We start from the raw sequence: 25,576 nt of genomic DNA on the forward strand, positions 1-25,576 counted from the left end.
TGCATCTGCACAGTAAATGCCATTAATGCCATTAGTTCAGCAGTGTGTGCTGCGAATGTGCCGTTGTATTTTTATTGTTTACCATGGTTACTCTGCACAAAGCAAAATGCCACTTCGGAAATTAAATCCTTAGGTCGGTCCATTGGTGTGAACCCACTTTTGTAATCAGGATATAAGACAGAGTCTTAAAATGTAATAAACTATAGAAGCCAGCTTTGTTTCCTTATACAGAACTGAAGTCCGTAGTTTTGCCGTCAGGGTAGACAGACTTTGCGGCCTTCTCCTAATCAACAAAAGGTGCCCATTCTTCTGGGGAAAAAAAGTAGCAGTTACTCTGAAGCTAAACCTTTTTCAGTTACTGTTACAAAATTCATATGGGTAGTTCCAGCTTTTTTAAACATCCTTCTCACTTACCGTGAGCACAAGGTTTTTACAGGCGCATCTAAACCTGTAGAAAGCTACTGCTCTTGTGGTGGTGTTTGATGTGCAAGTACATAAGTATTTGCATGGTAATAATAAAGCTGTCAGTTTTCTGGACTTAAATGCTGAATTTTCATGAATAAAACCAGACTGGTTTTTGATGTCGCAGCTACCATCAGTGAAGAGGAACAGATTCAACTCGGTGCCATTTTACTGTATAATTACAGTAGAATGTAAAAGTAAAGATTTTTCTGATCTCAAAGTAGTGATACTTACAGATACCTGAATTGGAAACCTGCTAGTTAAACCAGAGATTTCCCACTGTGATTACTAATCTCATCTAGAAGATGGCCTGATGTTCTACTTGGTTTTAGGCACTGAAGATTACATTCACTTTTTGCAGCAAAAGGAGGGATTTAGTTCACGAAAATTCTGAAGTGTGCAATTACATTTTGTCTACTCAGTTTCCTAACAGGCCTAATTAGGTAGGAAATTTGTCACTTCCCATTGTGTAATACAGATTCTGTATATTCTGCTTCATTATAGTGTAGAATTGATTTTTATGAAAAACCTCTACCTATATTATTAGTTAAAGGTGTTTTTTTGTGAATAGTGGGATTTGTTGCATGTTTTGCATAGAAAATTCCTGTATTACACATGCAGAATATAGCAACTCAGTATTGTAAAATACTATGAAAATAGCAAGAATTTAATGTAGAATCACATTTACGAATACAGGTGAAGTATTAGTGAAGAGCAAGTTAGATGATTGTCAGGAAGGTATACAGTAATTCTTCGAAGTTTGGGCTTCAGTATCTTGTTTTCCTGATTATTCTTGATGGCTGGAATATGCCACTGTTCCAAGTATGTATTTGTCATTCCTGGATTGCCTCGTATTAACTAACATGAAAGAGATCAAATCTGATCAGGCAAAAATGCATTTTACAAGATTAATCTTAATGATAACTGAATTTATTCAGATTGAGGCACTGTGGTTGCTGACCTTTGATAGAAGATTAAATCCTCACCAATTTAAGGTGAGATTACACTGGATAAACAGGCTTGTTCGCATCCTTGTTGATTAATGATCTGTATTTACACACGAGTTGCTTTAATGCACCATGTTAAAGGTCATTTAATTTTAATTTGGAAATGTGTATAAAATAATAGCACTGTCATTAGAGGACTTTATCTCTTAATTTTATTGCTGCAAGAGGATCAACTTTTACTGAATAAATATATAGGTAAACAGAAAACTATGCTCTCTGGTGAGTTTGTCAAGTCTGTTCATTTTACAAAGAATGCTGGTAGACATGAGGTGAGCCTAGCCTTTGGAAAGGTCTTTATTCCATTATAAACAAAACTATCTGCAAAATAAATTTACGTATAGTTTTTTTGTGGTGTGATTTATTTAACCATTGACCATAAAATTCTTTCCATACTTGGAAGAGGTGTGTACTTTATGTTGCTGTTGTGTTCTACATTGCCTCTCATATTTTTTGTTTTAAATTTAAGATCACTTGAACATTTAATTTCTTGTTTGTAATTATTTTTTCTAAGGGGTGGTTGAAATCACTCAACTAATTATAAGAGACTTTACTATGCTCCTGCAATTCTCAGGGAATGATTAAAGTTACAGAATCAGCTGGTTTTCATAACTATATTTAGTTTTCTACTCATTCATATTAGAAGTATTTTCCAGCCAATTGTGAAATGACTACTTGATGCATTTAATAACTGGCGTTCTTTTAAAACAGCCTTTTGGTATAACCAAGTATAAATTGCAACCCATACTTTTCAATAATATTTTCTGTTTTCATTTTTTTAAGAACTTTCCAACTGTTACTGTTTTGGTTTTGACAGTAAAGCTTTACTTTGAAATAAACTAATGATACCTGGCAACTGACTAATCAGCCCTTCTTTAATCCCAAACCAACCCTAGCACTTTCATTTTTTTTTTGGTTTTTTTAGGTTGGTTTGGCTAGCCAGCAGGCCAAACTACTGTACGTAACAAATATGAAATTAACTGAAACTATGTAGGCTGTGGGGGACAGGGAAGAAGCAAGTAACACTATGAAACAGATATCATACCATTTGAGAGTGTGGTAGTGCAGATGCTTGGGGTAGTCTGGGCTCACTCTTATATTGGTAGGAGGTGTGTGCCTAGGAGTGATTTTCAGTGTTGAAGCCAAGTGGTATCTTGGGCCCACTTTAATACTATTAAACTCTTTTAGACCCAAATCAGAGTGGCTGCATGAAAACTGCTTATTAATAATCATCTCTATGAACTCCTAAACTATACCCAGAATTGCTTGGACCAAACTGGTGCTGAAGACAATGCAGTTATATAGCCTGGCAGTATTTAATGGTATGTCTTAATTTATTAAGGGAAGTGTAGTCTGGGTGTCCGGTGAATGTGGGTTAATGATATCTATAAGAAGGCATTACCTAGGAAGAGCTTGAAGCTATTGCTCAGTGGGCTGTGAGAGAAAGAGGTATAATAGTTTATTGCATAGAAGGCTAAGGAGAACATAACACATTGATAGAAAGCTAGGTTTCGTTAGTTCCATTGTTTACAGAACAGCTTTTTGTATTAAAGGTTTCTGTAAAACATTCTGAATTTTCTTGATGAAAAGATAAAGCTTGTAGTATTTTTATGTGCCTGCAAGCTTTGTTTGGATTACATTTGCAGGCTTTTCTCCAGTCAGGAAAGCCTAACATTTTTCTTCAGAGAAATGAGTTTCATGTAATTGCTTGTCTGCTTTATGTAAAACACAAATGCTTTATGTAAACATAAATAGTTGTGTTAAAGTTAGATTTGCTGGTAGATATTAATATTTGCATTGAAAGCTATCAGCTGGCTACAATGTGACTTTTTGATGATGCTGTCAGGATAGGAACCTGATCAGAAAGGCTTCAATATAGATGTCTTCATGGGTCATTATTATTTAAATAAACTGTAGGGGTTTTTAGAAGACTGGAGGCCTACAGTACTAACATATTTGACTGTCACCCAAAAACATATAGCTAATCAAACAGCTGCAGTGTTGCTTTTTATTTACTCTCAAATAACAAGTATCAGATAGATACAGAGACTCCTGAGCTGAGATTTGATAGCAGAGAACTTCTACTAACTTAGACAAATAGTTTAAAAATAAATATTTCCATAAAAGCCGTGTAATCATCCTTGATATTAATTAGCATGCATTCCGTTGTTACCTTCAAGTCTATGGACCAGTTATGGTAATGAAAGTTGTTAATTGCTTTTAATAGAATGGTGAATTCTGAGGAAGCAGCTGGTGTGTTGAGCCACTTCTGAGGATTGAAAATGCCAGTAGGTAAGAAGACTATGTTTGATTTTTAATACATATCCTGTAGTGAGAAGTAGATGCAAATGACAGAATTTTCTTCTGTCTGTAATTTTTTAATGTTGCATTAGCTCTGTTTTGAGTCTGTGTTTATAGCTGATTTCCAAAGAGTTGTGGTGTGGTTTTGGTTTGTTTTTGTTTTGTTTTTTGTTTTTTTTTTTAATTATTTGTTTTTATTATTCTTTAAATTTGAGGGCTCTTGCAAAAAATTGTAATGACAAATGGTAAATATGCCCTAGCTGAGGATTCAACAATCTCTTTCAGAGATGTGCCAGATTGCATTTTTAATTCTGTAGCTACAAATTAAGCATTACCTCAGGGGGTCTAGAACACCTACTGCTGCTTCAAGGGTTGAAATGCTGCTAATAGCAGTATCACGATTCACAGAAAATAGAGACTCAGCTCCAGCTGATTTTGGATCCCTGCATGCTCCTGCCTGTTGCAGATCTGTCTCAGGGTGATGCTTCTCTGGGATCCAGATTCAGTAAGAGCCTAGATCTGCTGCTTATTCTGGAGACAGTGTCATCTGTTATTAGTGTGGTACCATTCATAAATAGCGAGGGCAATAATCTGCCCTCTGCTTAAGCTAGCCTGTTTTATGCTGATCCTGATGTTTTTGCTCTTCAAAATGTTTTTTCTTCATGAAACAGAGTTGATGGTGTGCCAGCTTCAGCAACAAGAAATAGCTGGGTGTCTGTACAATGTTGCTGAGTTATCCTTGTGTGGTTTACTTTGTCAGCGGAAATTCTTAACTGAATGCTACACAAATTTCTTGGTAAACTTTCCCTGATAAAATATTTCTTGTTCTTTTCAATTTTAAAACATGATTACACACTTTTTTAGCAATGGTGATTATTGAGGTTGCAAATCATGCTCTAGATTTCTTTCTGCAGTTGAAAGTGAGGCAAAGGCAAAAACCAGAGCCTGCTTTGAGGAGATCTTCAGACATCATGCTGGCCTGGCAGACACAAAGAAATCAAAGAAAAAGAAGGTTCAATCTGAAGAGAATATTGTGGTGAGTTTGAACACATGCAGGCTTTGGTTGGCTGCCTTCCTTAATGGGAAAAAGATCAAGACAATGTGTTGTAGAAAGGAGATGTAGGCATTTTAAAAAAAATTGCAAAGCATATTTCTGCACATATCCTTTGTTTTTGAGGTGTCTCTTATATGTCGCCTGTATACCAGCAGTGCATCCTTGTAATTTGGAGGTATGCCAAAATTTATATAGACTATAATACAGGTAAAAAGAAAGTGGCACATTCAGGCATGCACACATTTAAAGTCTGACAGTACTTTTTTTTTTTTCCATTTGTAGTTTTCAGAAAAGTTTTAAGATTTTCAAATTCAGTATTAACTTTAGTGGGAGTTTGAGAGATGGGCTAGTAGAATTATGGCTATACAAATATTTAATTTTTAGAGCACTGCATCTGTGTAATACATCTGTGAATTCAGAACTGATGGGAATTTATAATAATATTAGAGATAGTCATTAACTTTATCACTTGTATAAGAATAACAATTTACAAAGAATATTAAACAACATTTGAAACTTTTTTTTTCCTAATTTGACCTCAGTAATCAGCATATTTCTGCATATGCTGAGGTTTGTATCTGAGTAGTCATGTGTTTACATGTTTACTTAGGCATAAAGATTTGTTTTAAAGATTTTGGCCTTATCTTGTGACTTGCAGATTATAAAGGATTCTATCACCCTACCCTTATGGTTAGATGACATTATTCTGTGTTGCGTATCTCTCATTAAAAGACCCTCAGACATTCTTCTGAGTTGTGGTTCATATTGTAGCTTTTTGCTGAACAGAAGAATAAATATTTAATACGCATCCTATATACACTGATTATTGACTTACAATGATTACAATTTCAAAAAGAAAGCCTTGTCTTCAAAGACAAATGTTCTGGGTTTTTTATTTTTCTCCTGTTAGGTTTTATAGTTTCTGGGTTTTGGTGGTTTTTTTTTTTTATCTTACAGTTGTATCCATACCAGATGCTGGAAGTTAATTTTCATTCTGTAATACTGATTTAAGACAAAGGAGTGGTATTTTATATAATATTAGAAGGTTGCATGTATTTACTGTATGTAAATAGCTATAGTAAAGTTAGTATTGTTATGCTCAAACATAATTTTGTCTTTAGATTGTCAATCTGAAGTTGATATTTGTGCAGATTTTTTATTTTGCATTTCTTGAAGTATATGGAGTTTAGTCAATAGTCTGTAAAAAGAACCAACATGATGTGTAAAACATAGCATAGAAAGTTTAGAGGGTGATCTTTTTCCTTTTTTTTGCTGGCATCATGTAAATATAATACTAAATTCTTCCTTGGTTAGGTTTACTTTTTTGATGAAACATGAGTTTTTAAATCTGTACTTTATGAAACAAATATTTTTGAGCACATAGTTATATCTTCATATGCAGCTACATATTACTCATAAATATTTTAAGCTTACCTTGAGTTTAAAATTGGGTTCCATTCCATAAATCTTTGATGTAAAACACTAGTATTTTGCGGTTACCTAGGAACACTTAAGCTCACAGTGAACTGAATGAAAAGTTAGTGGTATATACCCTGATTAAGAAGCACTTTTAGGATCAGTGTGGAAGCCTGGCTTTATGGTTTTGTGGAAGCCTGGCTTTATGGTTTTGTTGAAGCCGTAGATTTTTATCAGCATAAGCACAGAAAATGGAGAACTTGAAAAAGTGTATTAAAACATTATACTGGTCATTTCGAATATTTCCTTCAATTGTGGCAACTTTGCAAGAGCTCAGGCTGGTATTTCCATGCTGGTTGCATTCCAGTAGAAGTTTCTGTAAAAGCTTCAGCAAATAACCAGTCGTTTCATTGTAAGAAATAAATGTATGTGGGAGGGGAAGAGGAGATAGGTGGCGGAGGTTGGGTGTTTTTTTTACAGTTTTCTTCACCGTATGTAATTTAACTGTATAGACTTTCACATATCTTGAAATAATGTAAAATTTATCAGTGATGGCTTTGTGTCACACACTTGCCATAAATGGTGTCCTGGGTTTGACCATGAAGAGGTTATGTTTGAGAGCCTATTTTCACTAGAAATATTCCAGTCTGCTTCTTTCTTTTGTCTTTACTGAACCTAGCCTTTCTTAGACTAATAAAACCTTTGGCCTCACTGTCCACTGTTTCCTTGAAACCTGAGGTTTGGAGCTGCAGGAGCTTTCTGTGATTTTTAAATGACAGAAGTGAGGGTAAGGAGATTGCCTGCATGCTTGCCTGCTGTGCTGTGTGTGCCCATTGCCTGGAGAGAAGGGAAGCAGCCTGACTGAAAGAGGAAAGGCTGAAGTCAGTAAGTCAGGATGAGTTTGGTCACAACAGATAGGAATGAGGGGCTTATAATGGCGGTAGACATCAGCTGTGGCCAGTGAAAGGTCTGCTTTGTTCTTCAGTAGCCATATGCACTGAAAAACTGCCAAGGTTTCCACTGGATTTAGCCTATTGTTTCTTACACTTAAAATAGGAGAACTGCCAATAGTTCACTATATACTTGACCTACACATTCTCTCACCAAATTATTAAAATTTGGTGAAACTTCTCCAAGCCCATCCTATCTGTAAATTGAAGTTTTTCTAGCTTTGAGCGTCTACATTTTGTAGCCTTACATGAGCAATGGTAGGAAAATTGTTCCCTACTACATTAAAATTTTCCTTAACAAGTATGTTCATTACCAACTCAGGTGTAAGTAAATGGTCTTTTACAACCTGTACACATCAGCCCTTCAGTGGGCTGGCAGTGTCTGTCCCTATTTTTCAAGGTGTGCCTGTACTATGGGAAGAACGTCAGGTACCTCTCTAAGTCCGGTTATCTGAGTTTCCAATTACCCTGGGCAAAATCACCTGATGTGTTTCCAGGTTCCACTCATGCATACTTGAGAAGCCTTCAAAAAGAAGTAAGATTGTTAGGTGTAGTCCCTGCTCTCAGCTCGAACCTGAATGGCAAATGACATGATTTGGGATTACCTTGTTTGTTTGGGATTTGGGATTACCTTGTTATGGTATTAGTCCACCTGTGTGCATCTTGGCTGGTGCCCATCTCTTGCTGCTATCAAGCCAGTAGTGCAAGTAGGTCTGTTCTTGGGGAAGAGTGTTTCCTCTGCCCTGGTGTTGTAATGTGGCCATGGGGCTGTTTTGAAAAAAAGCCTTCTCATTTGGTCCATGCTTTAAGCTGAGGAGGTCAGGCTCAGGTCAGCAACCTTCTGGACTTAATCCAGAGACAGGCCTATCCCATGAGCTGCTTTTCCAGCCTAACTGCTTTTGCTAACTTGGTTCACATCTGTTTATGTATGGACAGTTGCTCTTAGTTGATCTTTCTCAGTCCTGCATTTCAGACAGAGAATCTATACTGGTATCCCTGCCTCTGCCTGAGACCTGATCTGATGGTTTTTATAAACCTCTTGGCTGTTACTTTATTGTTTTGTGACTCTTTCTCATCTTTCCTCTCTGTTTAATTGCATCATGCAATTACATGTGGAGAAAGTGTCCTGAATTTCTTGACGTCATCTATCTAGAATCATGCAAAGCATTCAACACTGTACCATACAACATCCTTGTCTCTAAATTGGAGAGACATCAACTTGATAGATGGACCACTCGGTGGATAAAGAACTGGCTGGATGGCCACATGCCAAAAGTTGTGTCTGGCTGGAGACCAGTAACGAGTGGTGTCCCTCAGGGACTGGTGTTGGGACCAGTCTTGTTCAGCATCTTTGTTGGTGACATGGACAGTGGGATTGAGTGTGCCCTCAGCAAGTTTGCCGATGACACCAAGCTGTGTGGTTCGGTTGATACGCTGGAGGGAAGGAATGCCATCCAGAGGGACCTTGACGCGCTTGTGAGGTGGGCTTATGCCAACCTTATGAAGTTTAACCATGCCAAGTGCAAGGTCCTACCCCTGGGTCGGAGCAATCCCAGGCACAGCTACAGGTTGAGTGGAGAAGATATTAGGAGTAGCCCTGTGGAGAAGGACCTGGGGGTGTTGGTCAGTGACAAACTTAACATGAGCTGGCAGCGTGCGCTCACAGCCCAGAAAGCCAACTGTATCCTGGGCTGCATCAAAAGGAGCGTGACCAGCAGGTCGAAGGAGGTGATCCTGCCCCTCTACTCTGCTCTTGTGAGACCTCACCTGGAGTATTGTGTGCAGTTCTGGTGTCCTCAACATAAAAAGGACACGGAACTGTTGGAAGAAGTCCAGAGGAGGGCCACGAAGATGATCAGGGGACTGGAGCACCTCCCATATGAAGATAGGCTGAGGAAGTTGGGGCTGTTCAGCCTGGAGAAGAGAAGGCTGCATGGAGACCTCATAGCAGCCTTCCAGTATCTGAAGGGGGCCTATAGGGATGCTGGGGAGGGACTCTTCATTAGGGACTGTAGTGACAGGAGAAGAGGTAACGGGTTAAAAGTTAAACAGGGGAAGTTTAGACTGGATATAAGGAAGAAGTTCTTTACTGTAAGGGTGGTGAGGCACTGGAATGGGTTGCCCAGGGAAGCTGTGAATGCTCCATCCCTCGCGGTGTTCAAGGCCAGGTTGGACAAAGCCTTGGGTGACATAGTTTAGTATGAGGTATCCTTGCCCGTGGCAGGGGTATTGGAACTAGATGATCTCAAGGTCCTTTCCAACCCTAACTATTCTATGATTCTGTTCTATGAATTGAGGTACATACAGGCTGTATGTCTGAGGAATTTGTGTTTGAACTACTGGAGCAGCTTTGTGCTACCTGTTAATGTTTTTGGAATTTGCCTTAGCTTGAGACTGTATTTTATTTCATTATAAGGATATTCTGTACTTTTTTCTTTTTCTCCTATGAATAAATTAACTATAGTTAAGGACTGTGTGCTACTATTCATGGCACATATTTGTGGACATTTGTTTTTGTTTGTAGGCATAATAAGTAACAAGTTCTAGTAAATATTTCAAGCAAGTTTTTGCAACACCTGTGTATCTTTGAGGAAAGGGTTCTTGAGTATCAGTTAGTTTAGAAGCACTGGAACAGGTCAAAGACAAGGGCTTTTTGTTAAGGATTTCTCAAAGTATTCCACTTTTTTGCGCTTAATGGATTAGTATTCTATCGAGGCAAGCATCAGCATGACTTTAGCTATTGGTCACTATTGGGCCTTAATTGCCCGCATGTTTTAATCTTTAGTCCTTATTCTCTGCAGTTCAAGTTATTCCTAGAAATGCAGAAAAGGAAGTGCTCAATCTATTACGAAGCATTATTTTGTATTTTTTTAGTTTATATTAAGCTTGGTGCTTCCCCCCCTCCCCTTACTCTGTTCTGTATTTCAAGTTATTTGTATGAATTTTTCCACATCCTCTTAAATCACTTACTTATAAATAGGATGTTACTGGTCTATTTAAGCAAGTAAAAGATGAAGGCACAAAGACTTTTTTTCAGAATTTGATATTGAAATAATTTAAACTATTTTTAGAAGTAGGATGCTAAAAATAAAGGTAACTACTGAAAAGATAGATGAATGGCTTTGGATTTTTTCTGATATATTAGGTAAACATACTTGCATGAAATTCTAGATGCTTTCTTTTTTAACTTTATTAGGACAGCATTTTTTAATATGTAGCATTAGTCTAGTTAGTATATTTTTAAGCTGTCTCTGGTTTCAGACATCAGCTTTTATTTCTGTGTTAAACTTTGTCTTGGTGTATTTTTCTTGCCACACTGCTTTTATTTGACAATTTTCTGTACAACTAACAAACTTCCTTGATTTTTTTTATTTTTTTCTCTCATGTACTTCAAACTTTTCTTTCTTTATCCTCCCTTCTCTTTCTTCAGTACTTGTACTTTCCTTGATGTCCCTGTTCTCTCTTCGAATCTCAGATGTGACTAAAGCAAGACAGTGATGAAAGTTTGCAGGCTCACATCATTGAGGGCGTAGAACATAGAGGCAGATGACTTGTGCATTGAGTATTCTTTCAGTCATGGAATATTATTCTCGCAGGTGTTTTTAAGCCAGGATCCATCCTGCAAAGTATAATTGCCATTGCAACTTCATTCTCATTAGCTTTTTCTTCTTACAAGCTTATACATTTTGGTGATCCCTTTTTAAAAAAGGGGACAATATGTGTAATGTTTGAGGCAAACACAGTTTTGTAACTGGGAGAAGTATCCCAGCTAGAAGGGGAAGATGCCTGTGTTTATTGAGGGAGGAATATGGTCTTGGCAAAGAAAGGGAGATATGCATTAGCTGAAATTAATCTTAGCTGGTTTTAATAGACTGGTCTTTAGGTCAACTCTGTCATTCTGCTAAGGGTAATGTGATGTTTTTCTTTCAACTTTATACTTAGAAAAAGTCTTAATGGAAATCTATTTTTCAGTCTTAGCACTTTTAAATATAATTTCATTATCTAACTTGGGCAAGCAACTTTCAATTAAAGAAACTACAAACAGGTGAGCTTGAAGCCTGTCTCTAACTTGTATTTTAAATGGATTAGAATACTTGATTTTGTGCTGCATGTTATCTTCAAGTCTTCCATAGTCTAAACATTAACATCTGTTTATGGAGTAGACTTGTTGATTTCTTATTTTGACTGGATATACATAAATGTAATTTAAAAGCATAGTGAAACAGCATTTAGGATGAAGTGGCAAATGTTTTGGGTTGTTTTTTTTTCAGCGTGAATTTTCTGTTGCCTTAAATCTGTCACTTGTTAATTTTAAATAAAATTATTAGATCTTTGATTTCATTTTACTATGTGTAATGTTGCTGAAGAAATAACATTATGTACTGTGTATCTCCTTAAAACATAATTGTAGTACAAGTATTTTCTATGTTCTTTTCATTTATAGCTTGACACCTTTAAAAGTAATATTGATTTAGCTAAGGAAAGTGTGAATGATGAAGCAATTCTAAACAACACATACAATCCTGAAGAAGAGAGTCCACGATTTACAAAAAATAAATTGAGAGAGAAAGCCTCAATTGCAAAGAAAATAAACAATGATATTGTTAGTAGAGAGGAGAACAAGCAACCAAAGTCTAACAAGAAGAAAAAGAAATCACTGTTACAAGAACTATTTAATGAGGAGGAAAATTTACATGAAGCTGAATTGGAGAGTTTTGAGAAAAAGATTAATGATTTTTCAAAGAAGAAAACAAAAAGTAAATCACAAACAGATGTACCTCATCAAGGAGGTGATGGAAAGATTAAACATTTCTTGACTGAAGAGAGAAATGTAACTGAATTAGAAGAGGAAGAAGAGCTAATCCGAGCCTACCAGCTGCATGTGGCTGAAGACGAGGCAAATGAAATTAAAAAGAAAATAAGAACAAAACTTAAAGAGCAGATGTCTGAATTTACCTCTACTGTTCAAAGCCATGAAGTTGTAGTGAACAATGAAGTAGGCAAAAAGAAGAAAAAGAAAGAAAAAGCAATTTTAAGTGAAGCTGAAACAAGGTACCATGATAAACTGTATACCATGTCCCTGTGAATCTTAAGCAAAATGTAGCATTTTGGGTTTAGATAGAAAATACGTAGTTTATCAGAAAGCTTCTGCCTAAGTGATGAATTGGATGATTCAGTTGTGAAAAAATGTTGCCAAATACTCATTCAAAATGCTGTCAAGGTTAAAATTATAAAAAAAAGACGTACTCCATTACTATATGATGCTTATTTTCTGTACAACTCGCTCTTAACTAAAGATAATTTTGTGCATGGTCTTTTAGGGATGAGTGATGGCCCTAATCCAGCAGAAGAGTATTAGCTTAGCTGTGTTCACATGAATGGTTCTGCAAATATTGGAAATTAGGGGGAAATGAAGAGGGGAGAGAAATGATAAAGAAAAGAAACTAATACTAGGGGCTGTGTTGCATTTCCAAGATACACAGATGAGTTGCAGAACTAAAGAGGAAATTTGTCATATTAATAATGGTAATGAGCAATTGTATCCACATACATGCTAGAATGAAGTTGGTGACAGTAATCCATTATATTGCAGTGCAATGTCCCTTTCTGAGCTACAGCATCATCCAGCACAAGATGGCAATGAAAGTCATTCATTGGAAAGACTGTTTACATCAGAAGGGCAGGAACTGGAGAAAAACATAGAAAAACAGAAACCTAAAGCAAAGAAGGTTAAAAAGAAAACCAGAAAAGGTCTGACAACAAAATGTTAGAATGTTGTGCTGCGTTGCTGCTTTATCCAAGTCTTTCTTTTCCTTTTTTTTTTTTCCCCCTCTTTGCACTTCTGCAAAAGTATTTGTCCATAGTAATAGTAACACAGATGTGATTTGAGCTATTGAAGTTACTTATGTTTCTTTAGTTACTTAATTTTATTTTTGCTCTTCCAATTCTAAGGCTAGTTAATAAGGAAGTTGATTTGATGCATCAGTTTAAAATCTTGATAATTCATTTATTGTAAATAATTTTAAAATTGATAAGTAGTTTAAACATTTGGGGGTTTTAAGCACAATATAATGTTTAAATGTATATACCGTCTTTACCTTGTATTACTTAGATGCATATTCTAATTTCTTTTTTATTACTTTCTCATTTTCATTTACTTTATACTATAAATGCTGGATCACCACTGTTTTAACCTGATGCTCAATTCAGACATAAGGAGTACTTTTTCATGCAACCCAAAGTCAAATTGGATACTTAATTTCCTTGAACATTGATGAGGCCACATAATAGGTTTAAAAATGCAGATTACAGAAGCTGATGAGGAGTAGGTCTTTTGATATCTATTAAGTATGGTAGTCTCACTGTGACTTTTAGAGGTGGAAATTTTGAAAACAGTGGTAAATTCAGGGAAAATGCGCATGGAGAAAGCATCAGATTAGGCTTATCTTTCTTTTTATATTTTCCTAAGACAAAACCTACTACAGGTTGTAGTGCAGAGCAGGATATTGAACTGTGTGTTTTTTAAGACATTGTAGCAAGAAAGAAACTATGTCAGTCAAGAGGAAGACCTCTGATTTAAAATAAAAATATTTGTTAGTTGGAACAGATTATGTTAATACACATTCATGTGTATGTTCATACATGTTTAAAATGATGCAAATCTGATAATTTTGTTTTAACCTATTACGTAAAGAACAAGTTGAATGTTATTACTGTTGATTGCTGAGACAATACAGGGCATGTTTACTCCTTTAAACTGTCACTAGTGGAACATATTAACCTCTATTTACTTTATTTGTATTTCTAGGGGAAAATACAGAAGTTGCTGCAGAAAAGGATGAGGAAATTAAGAATTCAGACATTTCAGCTCAGACTAAATTTGGTTTTGGTGACGATCTTGTGTTGGGAGTTTACATCCATCGATCTGATCGACTTAAAACTGATCTCCGGGTATCTCGTCCCATGGTTAAAATCCATGTTGTTGATCAGAGAAGTGGCTTATATGTCAAGAAGGATCATAGGTGACTTTTAATAAACTGTTTCTATTATCAATGATTACTATGAATACATAGATTCTTCCCTAGAATATTAAATATTAAAATGAAAATAATACTGAATTTTAAGCCTGCAAGGTAATTCATTAGTTTCTACATCTATGAGATTTATCTACAAGATATTTATATATCTCTTATATATATCATATATATATGATGTATATATGATGCATATATACCTGCAGTAAATTAGGGTGGTATTTTTCTTTTTGGCACTTTTAAATGCTCTGCACTAGTGTATTGAGGTCGAGGTCCCCATATTTACAGCACTATTGATCTGCATTTCTTACAGAGAGAAAATTTCCTAAATCTAAAAAATCTGTAGAAGCCAAGATTAGAATAATTAAGCAAAATTTCTGTGGCATAAGTAGTGTCTGCCTGTTCTTTTATAAAAAGCCTTCTAAAATCCTGAAGTTTAGTCTTTGTAATTCTAATTCCTTCAGTTACTTGTTTCGAGTGTAATATGCATAATTTTCCTGAAAACAAAATTTTAATAGTGTTTAAGTAGTACTCTGCTGTGATCATTATGCATAAATTCAGAGAAGTTCTTTTTCTAAAATCAAACAAATGGTATCTTGTATGTTTCTTTCAGTAATAGAAATACTTTTTTGTTTAAGTGGGGGGAAGGGGGTTAAGGTGCTATGACAATTGTAACTGTTTGGAAATTTTCAAACAGCCAGAGGAAAGTTTCATCTTATTATGAACAAGAACAAATAGATCACATTCTTCCTATTATGACACAACCATATAACTTCAGACAGTCTAAATCAACAGTTCCGGAGTGGGAGGAGCAAGTCATATTTAATGAGCGTTTTAGTTATTTTATTCAAAACACTGAAGAAAGTCCTCTAGTAATCCTGTTTTTTGAGGTAAGATTAACTGTTTTTCATCCAATTTATGCACATTATGATTTTCTGTTTGTTTCTTCAACAGTATATATTTGATTGGTTTGGGTGGTTTTATTTCAGATATAGTGGATTAATAGCATAGCCTTAAGATACAGAATTAAGTGGAGATACCAAAAAATGGTATTGTAATTGCTAATACTAATAAACTTTTCTTACAGGGGAAAAAAAACCCAAACCCCACAACCCTGTTTTGATAGCAGTAAGGAGGACAAAGCTTTCTTAATAAATCAACTGTCAAATTTCTAGGAAAGGCTGGTTCCAGATTAGGAGAGATGGCACAATGTCTAAAGAATATCACTTCTTCCTTTTTCACATTCTTGAAATCTTGAAAAGAGGCTTAGGTACCATAATCTGAAAGTTAGAGATCACCTACTGGTAGCAACACCTCTTTTCCTTTGTACAAATGAGCGAACTGTTAGACGTTTTAGAAATCTACATCTCTTCTCCCATTCTTCACAAAGTAATTACTAATTTGTCCTCCAATAAAGTTAGGTTTAAAGAAAAAATTATAAGGTATATATACAACATGATTTTCAACTGTAAGTATTTCAGTATTTGTAAGGCGAGATTCTGTCATATTAACCTGAAAATGAACTTAATACAATTAATATTACTTCATCCTTCACTTTTTATATTTCAAATAGACTGTATACACAATATCAGCATATGTTTCTTTATGTTCTGTGATATTATCATTTAGGTTGGAAAAGACCTTTAAGATTACAGAGTCTGACCATAAACCTAAAACTGCAAAGTTCACCACTTAACCTCATTTACACAACTAAGAGCCCTTAGGTTAGCATACAGCTGGTTTTGGCTGTTAGGTTTATGATCTATATAATTTGTGAACCATATATGGTTTATGAAAATTACAAATTAATATTTTCTTCTTTTATTGAGGCAGAAGGGAAGCAAAAGTAGTTTTCTAAGACCAGACTTCTGTCTTTTTTTTTAAGCAGGCCGTAAATAGTCATCAGGTAAATAATTGCCAACTTGTGTGGAGGAAGTACTGTTTGTGTAATTGCTTAAAATTGAAATGTGTTTAATTTAGTGGATCACATCTAGTATATGTTCAGCAGGTTTTTTTAAGTACCAAAAAGCACATACTCAGTAGAAATGCATTTATATTCCTACCAATACTTTCAGGTGCTTGATTTACTAAGTATGGATGAATTGAGAGCCAACTCTGATGTACAAATGCAGGAATCTGGTTTCCGAAAAATCTGTTGGGCGTTTCTAAAGGTATTGTAACCATTTAAATGACAAAACAAAATTTATAAATATTTTTATTTAATTATCTGAAAGGCACTAACCATAATAAGTGGGGGAATGATTTTTTTTAATGTATTTCCAGGCAACAGAAGTGGAAGAACAAATGCTTGCTTGCTTGTTCTCTCTTTTCCCTCTTCTTTCACCACAAAAAATTCACAGTAACAAGCTTGACAGTAAGGAGTAGGTATTTTCCAAGAAAGTGTGGAGTGTGTAAGAATTTTTTTGTAGTTCGTAAAGTCCAGAAGAAGGCTTTCTTTGAGGGTTTTCTGTGTGTTTGTGAGATTGTTTCTGCAAAGAAAATGACAAATCCACCAACTTCTGTACCTCAGCTACTCTCATTTTCAGTTGGCCAGACTTTGATAAGGCTCCTGGCGTGACTATAAGATGCCTTGTCATTTTTAGTTTAAGAGTTTGAAATGCTGTGGCAATGAGATACAGGTAATTTAGCCAACACATCGTGTACCTTTTTATACCCTTTTAGGGAGACTGGAATGTGCAAGTTTGGCCTCTGAGAGCTGACAAGCTTTACTTTGCTTGAGGCTTGTTAATTTACATCTGCCCCTGTGGATGGTACATCTTCACATCCATTGAGCAGTCCACAACATGAGAAATACAGGAGAAGACAATGGTGTGCAAGTTTAGGGGAAGGGAGACAGACCTCCCTTAGTTACTCGATACAATGTCTCTTCTCAGCTCTGCCCCATATGAACTGCTGGAATCAGGGGTCTGATATCCAGTGTCTGAATGTATACCCGTTAGAAACTGTGCATCCAGACATGCAGTGTAACCTACTCCTAGACAAAGGGAAGAATAAATTTTCAACTCATAAATACAAATCGTGTCCTGTTCTTCATTCCTACTGCATCTGTCTGCATTGGGCTTTCATCTGTATCAGTCAAAGTAGAAATGTCCTGATAAACAGCGGTCAGTGTTAACACTTGTTCTTTAGTTCAGTAGAGAAAACTACATTTCCTCTGAAGTTAGAAAGTTTACTGCTTTGCTGTTATCTTCTGCTCCGAGTCAAAGCTTTATCAATGCCTTTTGCTGCAGCATTCAAAGGGAGCCGTTTGGGTTGACAGTCCTTTGAGATTTGGGTGATTTCAGCAAGTAGTAATTAAAAAAAAAAAAAAAGTGGTACTGCAGAGGTCTTACCATATACAAGATATTACTGTTGTGCATATGAAGCATGTTTCAAAACTAGGCTGCTGTCTAAGCTTTAATCTTAGTGATTTGATCCTGGGGGCGTTTAATACATGCTTACTCCATTACCACTATTAGGGGTAGTATATTTCCCTAAAGGGAAGTGGATTTCAAGAGTTTATACTGTAATTGTTTAAGATACTAGAAATAATCAGTGACTCCTATTACTTTTATATTAACACAACCTTTTTTCCTTCGTTTTAATCACCCTTCCAGCTTGTAGGTACAAATGGAGCTCTGAACATTGATGGAAAACTCCGTCTGCAATTATATTACCCGCCTTCAAAGACCAAATCACATTCTGATGTGGTTGAGGTTTACAACTGGTGGGCAAAATGTCCTAGAAATCGTTACCCATCAACTTTATATGTAACTGTAAGAGGCATAAAACTACCAGATCATGTAAGTTAAATATATTATATATAAATATATTTACAAATATACAAACTTTTCTGTAGGAACTAGGAACTAGCTGGAGCATGTGTGTGTTTGTACACATGCATATAACAGCTGTACTTATATGCAGTATATAAAATAACTAGTATATAACTAGCTATAAATAACTTTGCATCTTAAGATACATGTTCCAGACTCAGTCCTTCATAGCCATCTTTGAAAAATAGGCATACTTTCTGTATTTTGCTGTTGACAGAAAACTTTCAAGGTACTTTCTTGCTGGTGAAATGCTATTTTAAGTCATTGGACTCATGGAGGTGTGTAAATTCTGTATGACAGAAGAGGTGTAAGATGCTTAACTCTGATCGCCTGCACCCTCATGCTATAATGAGTTTCATTTTTTTTAAATGAAAACTCCTTTAAAGACAAGCTTACATTGATATGTGCTGAGATGTGCATTCAAGATAAATACAGCATTTAGCATTCTACAAGTAGAATATTGTTCTATTACATAACTTTAAGTATTTCTTCTTACTGTTCATACAGTCAGTGGTGATCTGTGGAAGCCTGGTGAGATGTGGTCCAAAACCAAGCTAATATATGGGTTTAGTTCTCATGGGTTTGAGACACTTCTAATCTGTGTACTGGACTGACATCCACAAATCTCTTAGTCAGCTGCTGAGTTGTTAGGAATTCTGTGCATTTTGTTTGAGGAGTTGTGCTTCATCTTTCTGGAAGTGTTCTGAGCCTTTCTTCTGCATGGTCTGAATGTTTTCCTGATACGTTTAGGTGCTGTCACTGGAAAACAGTTGTCTTTACTTTACAGTCCTCTGTAAAATTCAAGTCATGTGATGAATTTGCATAGGCTTTCTGAGCTGTGCTTGACTTGGATCAATTTATTACTGATGTTATTTCATTCTTGTTCTGACAAATGCCAGATTTGTCAAGGCTGGGATTGAGCTTCGCTTAACAGCCATGGCATAATACAGTTTTGTATGCATAGATTTCACTTCCATTTAAGGTCTGTCACAGGTCCTGCCTAGTCTGCTGCTTCTCCAGAAGGTCTCAGATCTCCCATGTCCCCTCCAGGAGATAGTAGATATGAAAAAAAATGTATATAAAACAAGGCGTCTTGCACGAAAGTAGATACCTATGTGGGCAGCTGATTTAAGCTCCTAAATTGGTTTCTACTTGCATAGTAGGTGTCAAACCTCCCTTTTTAGTCACAGAAACCTAGGCAGTTATTCATCCTGAAGCGGGTATCAGGCAACTCAGCCTGAAAGAAAACTAATTTTGCTTGTTATTCAGAAACACATCTTCAGATGTGTTTTTGAAGAGACACTTATCTTAGTGAAACAAATCAGAACTGCAGCTGCTGCTTAATGATCTCTGTGCGCCTCAGCCATAGGGCTTCTAGGCTGCTTCACAGCATTAATGCTTCCTGTGTGTTCAAGCTTGGTATAATCTAACTTGTAGATAAGGTTCAGTAAGTGTACTTATAGAAGTTTGGAAAGTGTAGGTGCTTTACCTATAGTTAAAATCACCAATGTGGTGAGTTCTCTTTTCTTTGCAACACTTGAACATAGTTTTTTCAATAAACAGTGCTGATAATACTTTTTGGTATCAACAGATTTTGTTGCCAAGGCAGTATTCTGATTTGAATGTGGTAGGTTAATGTCACTGGAACTATTTACCTACTGAAATGCTCTTTTTTTCATACAATAGCTTCACCAGGTAGCACAGTATTACTAATTTTCACCGACATAGAAAGTTAACAAAAATAGAAAAGTACTGATTATTTGGAAAACGTTTGATACCATCAGATTGACACAACTTTGGAAGCTCAGATTACTTTCTGACTTGCTGGTTATTTTATATGAAATTTTTGATATGCAGTTTTTGATCATTAGGCTTTTTCCAGTTTGTTTTTCAGATGTTAAAATGCAATGCATTTAAAGTTAAAAGTATATTTTAATCTTTTCAGATATTAAACTGTTCATTTAAAAATATTTTTTCCTGATACTTAGTCTTGTTTGCCTTAAGGTTCCTCCTTCTTTCCGCTCTATGGTCGCTGTTCAGCAGGAACAAAGTAGTGCAGCACTGTGTGAACACCAGAGAGAAGGATCTAAAAACTCATGTGAATCTTTTCCAGAGAAGAAGGAGCCATTTAAATGGACAAGATTACCTGGACAGGTGAAGTGGTTGTCTTTGCTTTTCAAAGGAAGATAACTTGAAGATCTACTGTCATCTCCAGAATTCTCCTGGAGTTTGAAAGAGTAGGCATATGCAGGTAGTAGAAGTAAGACAGGAAAACAGTTCCCAGGATTCGGCTTGATTGGAAAAATATTTCCTTTTGTTTAGTTGTTTTGGGATTTTGGTTGGTTGGTTGGTTTTTCATATTCCCTCATTTGAAGTTATTTTTACACTATAACTTTCATTCATTCAAGAAGGAACTTTCATTGAAGAACCATATTAGGAAGGTTAAGTGAGTTCATGGTTCTATAAAAATTCAAATAATGTAAAGATTTATTAACAAAGAAGGTTGACTTTTTGTTTGGATTCCATACTGTGGTCCTTGTACAGATCCATTCAAAAAGAAGACTTAAAAAGTGGACTTAATTTTATTTCCCAGTAATGTTTGCTAATAAAAATAAAATAGTAAAGAATAGATGTGTCCATTTTTACAATAAAAATTTTATTATCAAAAATGGCAGGATACCTAAAAGTTGCCATTTAAGTTAATGTTCATTAGTTTTCAGAAAGTTACTATTCTGAAAATGTGTGTAATCAAAATCAAGAGAAATACGATCCTAAGAGCATTTGTCTGAGATCATAAAACTGAAATTTGGCAATTCGTTTAGTTTGTAACCAGATATGTTTATAATTATTCTGAAATGAGCTGTGTATATTCAATTATTTCATAAGTAGACCTATTTGTGTACTTTTAAATGCATATGAATCTCTTCATACTAATTTTTCATTCATAAAGGTAAATCAGGTTTAGGTTAAATAATCACATAAGTACTCAGGATATTTTAATTCCCCTTAAACTTTTAATTGAGTTATGGAGAAAAAGCCCATGTTTTAAAGAGAGGAAGTGTTTGGGGAAAGAGGGAGGGTGACTATACACCTGTGCATTTTATTAAAATGTTTCATATCCAGTTATGTTTAAAAAAAATCAGGAATGGAAATACAAATTAAGGCTGCTAAAGGCGATTTGGTAAACCAGAGTTTTGAGTGCCTGAAGTTAGTCTCCTGAGTTCACACTGCAGTCATTAAGTTACTAAAAGTTGTGCTTAAACAAGCATGACTTACATTCAAACTCTCTAGCTTATATTACTGATGATAGCATCGTTAAGCATTTCTTAAGATTAAGGAAATTATGCAATTTTAGATTTTTTTAGGGTTTTTTCAAACTTGCTAGTCGTCTGTAATAACGGGGCAGAATTATACAAACTAGATGTGGCCCAAGTAATGCAGCAGAACTGCCTCTGTTTATAAGCTTGATTTTTTTTTTTTTTTTTTTTTTCTTTTAAATTCCCTTAAGATGTTGGTTGCTTTTTAAAACTTTTGCATGACAGTAACTAAGAATGTGTTTTAAGCATTGGGTAGTTAATATTCGTAACTCTGTAATCCCATTTCTTACCTGAAAAGCTAGGCTTGCCGTATACCAAACAAGCTTCTGTTTTCACTGCGAGGTGGAGAGCTGGGCTGTTTCTCTATTCGTTTCTCTCATGACGGGAAAATGCTGGCAGCAGCATGTGCAGGAAGGAATGGTTATCCCATTATTTGTAAGTTTTAAATTTAGTTGGTTGTTTTTTGTTTTTTTTTTCTTACTACTCATGTAGTTGCAAATTAAAGCGCAAAAGATGTATTTTTAATTTGTGGATGTTTTTGCAGTTTTGTTTTATTATTGTGTTTTACAAATTGTTCTAGTGCATGAAAGAGCATTGAGAAAAGTGCTCTTTCTGTGTTCATAGGGCTGGAACTGGCTTTTCATGCGTGATAATGTATATGGCTTAATTGCATGAAATCATGCTATTTCTGTTTAGAGGCCTCAAGCTGCACTAGGGGAAGTTTCGATTGGATATTAGGAAAGATTTCTTCACAGAGAGGGTAATCAAGTAGTGGAACCAGCTGCCCAGGAAAGTGGTGAAATCACTGTCCCTGGAAGTAATTCAAAAACTCATGTAGATGAGACCCCCAGTGATATTCTTTAGTGGTGGTCTTGGCAGTCTTAGGGTAGTGGTTGGGCTCAATGATCTTAAAGGTCTTTTCCAACCTAGCTGATTCTATGATAATGGAAATAAGAAATCAGTTTGCCTAAGAGACGTATTTTCTGATAACAATGTTTTAACTGAAATAACTTTTCAGCCTCCACCCCATATGCTTTTTGTGTAAGTTTTGTGAACATTGTCATCTCCAGAGACACTACTAGAGGCTGCTGTCTTTCATGATCCAGTTCAGTTGGAACTATGAATTTTCCTTATTACTCACACCTGGGGCTGCTGCTGCATAGTAGCCTCAACTGCTTAGTTCTTCAGACCTGCATAAGAACTTTGAGAACAGTATTTTAAATGTACACAAATTAAATGTTTAAATGCAGGTAACAGTAAGTCTAGGTTACTTCATTACCCAGCCCCAGAAAATTATCTCAATTTCAGTCTATTTTAAAGATTGGTCAAGTAGCTGTCAAAAAACATTACAAACCCAATCTGGTTATAATAATTTAAAGCAAGTAGGCTGTTTCTAAGAGTTAAGACATTTGTGACATTCATGAGCCACTAGATGGAAGTATATGCTTGCTGTCCATGCATATTTAGCAACTATTTTATCTTGTTCTATGAAAATGAGAAGACAATTAGTTGAATTATGATGGCAGAAACTTAGCCTAAGATTAGACTAAATGTTGCAATAATTGTATATGATTGATTGTAAGAACTAACTTTTTTTTTTTTTTCCTATTTTTGCTGTTTAAACTTCACTAGTATATGAAATCCCTTCTGGAGAACTCCTGAGAGAATTTTATGGTCACCTTAATATAGTGTATGATCTTTGTTGGTCAAAAGACAATCAGTACCTTCTTACTGCATCCTCTGATGGCATGGTCAGGTCAGTATAAAGGTGTTCTAGCAGATAACATCAAAAGCATTCAGAAAAAGTGATCCAGTTTCATGTCTTGCTACACACTGTGCTATAATGTTTTAATTAAAGATTTTCTTACAGTTTGACTCACTCTGTAATAATATAAAAATTGTGATGGGGTTAATCACACTGTATTTACCTGTATTTTTTAATATGTATTTGAGGCCAAAGCTTTTCCAAAAACTGTAGTGTCTAAGTCTACCAGTGTAGCAAAAAACCAATAGACTATATTTCAGGAAGTCACTGAGACAGTTGCAATACTCTCTCCTTGGAGAAACTGCCATATTATGAATGCAATATTAAGTTTGAAGATTTGAACATTAGGCAGGAAATTGAATATTTAAAATTATCATTATGTGTATAAATTGGTCACACTACACTTAGGTATGTAGGTTTTTTGTTGATAGTGGTTTTGGACACTTAGTGAAATAATTAAACTTAAATTGCTGTAAATGAAATGTGATGGTATTATTTCCAAGACTGAATGTGTACACATATTCCTCTACAATTACAGAGAGTACTGCAGTGCAGCGTTAATGTTAAAATACTAATCAAGGATTAAAAGCGAAACCCTCAAAACTGTATAAATACATGGAAATATGGCTGTGACTGTACAATTTTATTACAGGCAACTTCATATGTTTTCATAGGACTGGTTTGGTTGGGTTTTTTTTGTTGTTTTTTGTTTTTTGCTCTTCAGATCCCTATCTGTTGTTTCTGTTATGCAACTCAGTAATGCTACAGGCAGTTGCATAATTGAAATGCCAGAAGAATTGTTAAATTTTATATTTATGTGTTTAACTGTTTTGCTATTTTTGCTGCTTGTATATAGACATAAGAAGAGTATTTTGAGAGGTTTTTATTTGGAAGCAAATAAGAATTTTTTATATTGAAGTAAATATCAATTTCAATCATTTATGCTAGCTATAAAGTGGCCCAGCAGTTCCTCAATTCTTGAATTGTGGCAGCAAGTTGAAACTGTAGTGGTCTGCCTCCTTTTCTGTGTACTATGCATAGTCACTGTGCGAGTTACTAGTTCCTGTATTTATTGTCTGTTGCCTTGAGCTCCTTAAGAAGTCTTAGTTTAGGCAAGGAGTTTCTTCTTTTTCCCTTTCATATTGGGAGCATTTTGCCATTTAAATATGCTAGAATTAAATGAGGGCCAAAACGCACCCCCATTGCTTTCAGTTTGTTACTTGGATCATCCCAGATTGAGCTTTAAGGCAGCTTGAAGGGAAATATGAGAATTTACAGTAATTCTTCTTTATTTAGTGTTTCATGTTACCCTTGAGCCTTTCTACAATATTTGTAAGTAATAAATTAACTTTTATGCTGTTAGAGCAAAACCATTCTAAAAAAGTAGGTAGAATCCATATGACCTTTGCACAGTAAGTTGGTAGTTAATTGCCATGCTCTGTGGGATTGCAGTTTTGTAATGAACTCATCTCTGAATAAGCTTGTAATTCTTCAATAGCCATCAGAATTAGTCATCCCACCTGGAAGCGTGGCACTCAAATAATTAAATTCTATATTGTAATTGAGTGCACTCTGAAATGTGCTGTCCACCTGTATTTCATGATCCAGGTACCATTCTATTCTTAATGGACTTGCTTTTGGGAAGGCTCAGTAATAAAATATACAGCAAACAAAAAAAACACCTCTTAAGAAAAATCTGATCTTGGAGGTATGGGTGTTGAAGGATACGAAATAAATGAATAGTAAGAATTGCATTTATGTGAAGAAAACATCCTTGAGATCATAATCGCTGATGACAAAGAAACACTGTTCCATTCAATGGATTTTTTTAATATGTATTTTAAAATGTGCAAAATATCCATTAAATGGGTAAGTAGTCATGAATTTACGTTGAAAACAGAGTACTTAGGAAGTACCATATTAAAGGATTAAACATACGTGGAACAAATGGATAGGATAGGCAGGTGGTGTTAAGTGTTTGCAAACATCTGCTTCTAGAACCACTAGCACAAAATATGGCATCAGTTATACCTGTGTATGTGATTGCTTTATATAGTAGATGTCCTAACGTCCTTTCCTTTTAGAATGTGGAAGATAGAATTGCAGGCAGCATCTGCAGTGAGAGTTTTTGCTCATCCTTCATTTGTTTACACTGCTAAGTACCATCCTATTGCTGACTCGTTGGTCGTGACAGGATGTTATGACTCAGTGATTAGAATCTGGAATGCAAATGTGAAAGAAATCCATGGACAACTGCTACAGGAGCTTGATGGTCACAAAAGTTTCATCAACACACTTTGTTTTGATGCAGAAGGTACATACTTAGTATTGCTCTTTCAAATAGTCTTCAATTGAAGACCAGCTTGAATATTACTAGTTTGCTTTATTTCATAGAGGTCTCTTGAAATGCTGTAGTAGGATAGAATAGTTTTAGCTG

General features: G+C 35.5%; 1 protein-coding gene across 4 annotated transcripts in view; it reads left to right on the plus strand.

Moving 5' to 3' along the window:
• Positions 1 to 25,576, plus strand: part of AHI1 (Abelson helper integration site 1) — an 85,404-nt gene that overhangs the window by 637 nt on the left and 59,191 nt on the right. For all 4 annotated transcript variants that reach the window (XM_061475013.1, XM_061475014.1, XM_061475017.1 and 1 more), the window contains exons 2-13: positions 3,694 to 3,758; positions 4,682 to 4,803; positions 11,632 to 12,239; positions 12,781 to 12,938; positions 13,996 to 14,209; positions 14,919 to 15,111; positions 16,297 to 16,392; positions 17,839 to 18,024; positions 20,062 to 20,211; positions 21,677 to 21,809; positions 23,007 to 23,130; positions 25,224 to 25,453. In XM_061475013.1, coding sequence (XP_061330997.1) covers positions 3,749 to 3,758; positions 4,682 to 4,803; positions 11,632 to 12,239; positions 12,781 to 12,938; positions 13,996 to 14,209; positions 14,919 to 15,111; positions 16,297 to 16,392; positions 17,839 to 18,024; positions 20,062 to 20,211; positions 21,677 to 21,809; positions 23,007 to 23,130; positions 25,224 to 25,453 — 2,224 coding nt within the window. In that variant the 5' untranslated portion in view covers positions 3,694 to 3,748. The remainder of the gene's footprint in view (positions 1 to 3,693; positions 3,759 to 4,681; positions 4,804 to 11,631; positions 12,240 to 12,780; positions 12,939 to 13,995; positions 14,210 to 14,918; positions 15,112 to 16,296; positions 16,393 to 17,838; positions 18,025 to 20,061; positions 20,212 to 21,676; positions 21,810 to 23,006; positions 23,131 to 25,223; positions 25,454 to 25,576) is intronic.

This window comes from Pezoporus flaviventris, unplaced genomic scaffold, assembly GCF_033815535.1.
Source record: "Pezoporus flaviventris isolate CSIRO_AGI_PZ_B2104156 unplaced genomic scaffold, CSIRO_AGI_Pfla_v1 ptg000081l, whole genome shotgun sequence".
Lineage (NCBI taxonomy): Eukaryota > Metazoa > Chordata > Aves > Psittaciformes > Psittacidae > Pezoporus > Pezoporus flaviventris.